General features: G+C 37.7%; 1 protein-coding gene across 2 annotated transcripts in view; it reads right to left on the minus strand.

The window, feature by feature from the left end:
• The window catches only part of UGGT1 (UDP-glucose glycoprotein glucosyltransferase 1), a 120978-nt gene that overhangs the window by 62935 nt on the left and 53491 nt on the right, over positions 1-4552 (minus strand). For both annotated transcript variants that reach the window (XM_008579456.1, XM_008579455.1), the window contains exon 18: positions 3052-3216. In XM_008579456.1, the coding sequence (XP_008577678.1) occupies positions 3052-3216 (165 nt within the window). The remainder of the gene's footprint in view (positions 1-3051; positions 3217-4552) is intronic.

The raw sequence follows: 4552 nt of genomic DNA on the forward strand, positions 1-4552 counted from the left end.
CTCTTGGATTGGAAGAATCAACATAGTGAAAATGTCCGTACTACCCAAAGTGATATACAAATTCAGTGCAATCCCCATCAAAATTCCAATGACATTTTTCTCAGAAATGGAAAGAACTATCCGGACATTTATATGGAATAACAAAAGATCATGCATAGCTAAAGCAACCCTGAGCACAAAAAATGAAGCAGAAGGCATAACACTACCTGACTTTAAGCTATACTACAAAGCTATAATAACCAAAACAGTTCAGTACTGGCATTAAAAACAGACACACTGCTCAATGGAATAGAATAGAGAATCCAGAAATCAACCCACACACCTACAGCCAACTAATCTTTGACAAAGGCACCAAGCCTATACACTGGGGAAGAGACTGCGTCTTCAGCAAAAGGTGCTGGGAGAACTGGATATCAATATGCAGGAGAATGAAACTAGACCCATACCTTTCACCATACACTAAAGTCAACTCAAAATGGATTAAAGAATTAAATATACACCCTGAAAGAATAAAACTTCTTACAGAAAACATAGGAGAAACACTTCAGGAAACAGGACTTGACACAGACTTCATGAATACGACCCCAAAAGCAAGGGCAACCAAAGTAAAAATAAACAAATGGGATTATATCAAACTATAGAGCTTTTGCACAGCAAAAGAAACAATTAACAGAGTTAAAAGACAACCCACGGCATGGGAGAAATTATTTGCAAAATATACATCCGACAAAGGATTAATATCCAGCATATACAAGGAACTCTAACAACTTTACAAGAAAAAAACAAGCAACCCAATTTAAAAATGGGCAAAAGAGCTAAGTAGGCATTTCTCTAAGGAAGATATACAAATGGCCAACAGACATATGAAAAAATGCTCAACATCACTCAGCATCCGGGAAATGCAAATCAAAACTACACTGAGATACCATCTCACCCCAGTGCCATTTGCAACAACATGGATGGACCTTGACAGAATTATATTAAGTGAAACAAGTCAGGCAGAGAAAAAGAAATACCACATGTTCTCACTTATTGGTGGGAGATAAAAATAAATAAATAAATTCACACATACACAAAAGAAAAACAAACCAGCGGGGAGAAGAAGACATAACAATTACAATTCCTTGAAGTTGACATGACAAGCATACAGAAAGGACATTGTTGGGTGGGAGGGGGAAGAGGGAGGAGGGAGGGAGGTTTTGGTGATGGGCCACAATAATCAACCACATTGTATATCGACAAAATAAAATTAAAAAAAAATAAAAATAATAAAAATAATAAATAAATAAATGAAATGAAAAGCTAGGACATATTCCTTGAAATCTAAAAGATAATATGCACAATACCCAGGAGTATGTGCATGCCCAGGGAAAACCTTACAAGGCCCAGCAGTCTCACCTCTGACTAACCTCTGTGCAATCAAGAATTCAAGGTTAAGGCATAGTTGTCAACTGAGTGTTGACATTGTCAACACGGTTATCAATCTGAGTGCCCATGGCATGCCCCAACACAAACACAGATCCCCTTGGGAAAAAGTTCATTCATTAGCTGATCATTAAGCTAAACAAGCAGAGACATCAAAAGCCACATAGACAAAGAATAAAGACTTTAAAGAATTCATTCAGGAAAGTCACTAAACAGCAGCTGCAACAAGAAATAGCAACAAAAACAAACCCTGGCATGGTGAAGAGTTTGATTTTTAAATGTGTCACATTACCTTATTTACAATGTCCAGTTATCAAAAAATAAATAAATAAAACATGCAAATAAAAAAGTGTGGTGCATACTCAGGAAAAGCAGCAGCCAGTTAATACTGTTCCAGAGAAAGCCCAAACATTGGACTTACTACTCAACAGATTTAAATAACCAATTTTACATATATTTGAAACATTAAAAGAAACCATGTCTACCAAACTGAAGGAAAGTTTGAGACCTATGTCTCACCAAAGAGATAATATCAATAGAGAAAGAAATTATGAAAAAGAACCAAATAAAAAATCTGGGGTTAAAAAATACATAATAACTGAAATGAAATATTTATTAGAGGGACTCAATAGCAGATTTTAGTCGAAAAAGAATTAATTGACTTGAAGATAGATCAGTTGAGATCATCTGGTCTAGGAAACATAAAGAAAGAGACCTGTGGAACACACATTCATAGAGTATCAATATATGAATATGTCTACAAGGAGAGGAGAGAGAGGGACAGTATGTAATAAATAATTTGGCTGGCCTTTGTCCCTGATTCCTGGTGTAACCTCTTAATCCTGTGTTAGGAGTGTCTTTGTTATTCACGGTGGGTCCCCCAGATCACGCCAGATAGTTTACATTACAGGGTTATACATATTAGGCCCCTAGGGAGTTTTCACTAATGAGATGACTCTAGATAGGGGCTGGCCACACCAGAAAGCCAAACCATGTGATTAGAGGGTTGCAGTATTGAGCAGCACATTATCAGTCCAGTATCAGCCTGACCTCCGTAAATTAATTTTATTTGAAATGTCTGGAACAGGCAAATCCATAGAGACAGAAAGTAGCTTTGTGGTTGCCAATGGCTAGAGGTATGGCAAAATGGAGAGTACTGCTATTGGGTAGGGGGTTTCTTTCGGGGGTGATATGTTCTGAAATCAGAGGCGACAGTCGCACAATTCTGTGTATATATGAAAACCACTCAATTGTACACTTTGAAAGGTTGAGTTTACGGCACATGAATTATATTTCAACATAATTATCTATGTTAATATTTATATATGAGTATAAAATAATGTCTTTCTAAAGTCAAAATTCCTTACAAACAGAATGTTTCTTAGAACTGCTTATAATTTTTAAAACAAACATGTGCTCCTGAAACCAACAAAATTAGCTACTTCAATTACAATACACAGAAGTTTTATGAATATTTTCATTATAGCAGGATTTGCTAGAAGTCTACAAACCATTAGTGGCATACAGAAAACAGTGATGCTTAAAGCATTCAATTGCCTACTACAGAGGCTACAAAAAAGTGAGCAAACTTTTCTCTTTCAAAATCAGCCTTGAAATTCCACTCACCAAGTACACCGCTCTTTGGAAGAAGGTTGTGGTCTCCAGAATTTTGTGCATTGTGATGGTTTCCAACTCATCAGGATCTAGTTGTTCCTTTTCAAAGGGCATCCCATTGAACAGAACGACAGGCAGTGGACCGACTCCAGTCTGCTCATAGTAGCCTCTTGCTTCCTGAAACAAATGGGACCTTTCATGAGACAAGTGGAACAAAGCATATTTTTATTACATGCCTGTTCTAACAACAACAAAAATGACTAGAAATATGGTAAAGAAGAATGTGGAGTATACTAAAAAGCATATGTACTTCACAGGGCCTGGTTTTCCAAAGTCTTGCAGTTTCAAATATTGACCTTACAAGGACAGAAAATTTTCCTCAGGCTATAAGTCTCTGTTGCAAGATAAGAATTGTGGCATAGCAGGTTGCTGGCTCAAAGACAGACTAGTTGGGGCCGGCCTGTTGCTCACTCGGGAGAGTGCAGTTCTGATAACACCAAGGCCACGGGTTCGGATCCCTATATATGGATGGCCGGTTGGCTCATTTGGGAGAGGTTGGCTCATTTGGGAGAGCGTGATGCTGACAACACCAAGTCAAGGGTTAAGATCCCCTTACCAGTCATCTTTTAAAAAAAAAAAAAGACTAGTTACTGATTGTTATGTAAAGATACTGAGAAATTGCTGTTAAGAGGGACTGTTTGCTAAGATCAAACTGTTGTTGATAGGACCACTTAATTGCCTTACTGGAATGTCATCTGGCTTGTTTCACTGAAAGTTACCAGCCTATATTGTTAAACTATAACCCCACCTTTGTTCTCTTCCTGTAACTTCCTGGTCTGGAAAATAAATGCAGGAAGAGAACCCCAATTCGGCGTTAATTTCCCGAGGAAGGGCTGCCTCTCACTGGAGGGTGCCTAGGAAGTTAACCTCTTCGGGGCTTCTCCCTGCTCAGAAGAGATGGGCTTTGAATAATCCTTTGCGTCTCCGTCACCCAGGGGAAGTGGGGTGACAAATCCATGGGGGGCAAAGCAACACAAAGCAACAAAAGAAATCACTAAAGATATTCCTTTTATAAGTGCAAAGTGACATCATAGTTAATATCTTACTGGGTAAATTTGAGATTGACTTACTCAGTTTTATAAAACCACAAAACCTTGCAAATTAGGAAGTGGTTCTGTGTGTGTGCATGTGTGCAGCCCAGGCTTCCAAAGCTGAATTATGCATACTATACAACTTTCTACGATGATGGAAATGTTCTATCTGCATTGTCCAATCCAGTAGCCACATGTGAGTACTGAGTACTTGAAATCTGGCTACTATGAATAAGTAAATAAATCTTTAATTTAACTTTAATTTCCATTTAAAAAGCCACTTGTGGCTAGGGACTACCATAATGAGTTGTACAACTACAGACTACCATAAATTATTACTACTCTTGGGCAGAAAGTCTGAGATAAAATATTTACACCCAATTCTAAATAAATAAGGGTCCACATCACTAATAAAAATATTA

Source organism: Galeopterus variegatus, unplaced genomic scaffold (assembly GCF_000696425.1).
Source record: "Galeopterus variegatus unplaced genomic scaffold, G_variegatus-3.0.2 Scaffold1889, whole genome shotgun sequence".
NCBI lineage: Eukaryota > Metazoa > Chordata > Mammalia > Dermoptera > Cynocephalidae > Galeopterus > Galeopterus variegatus.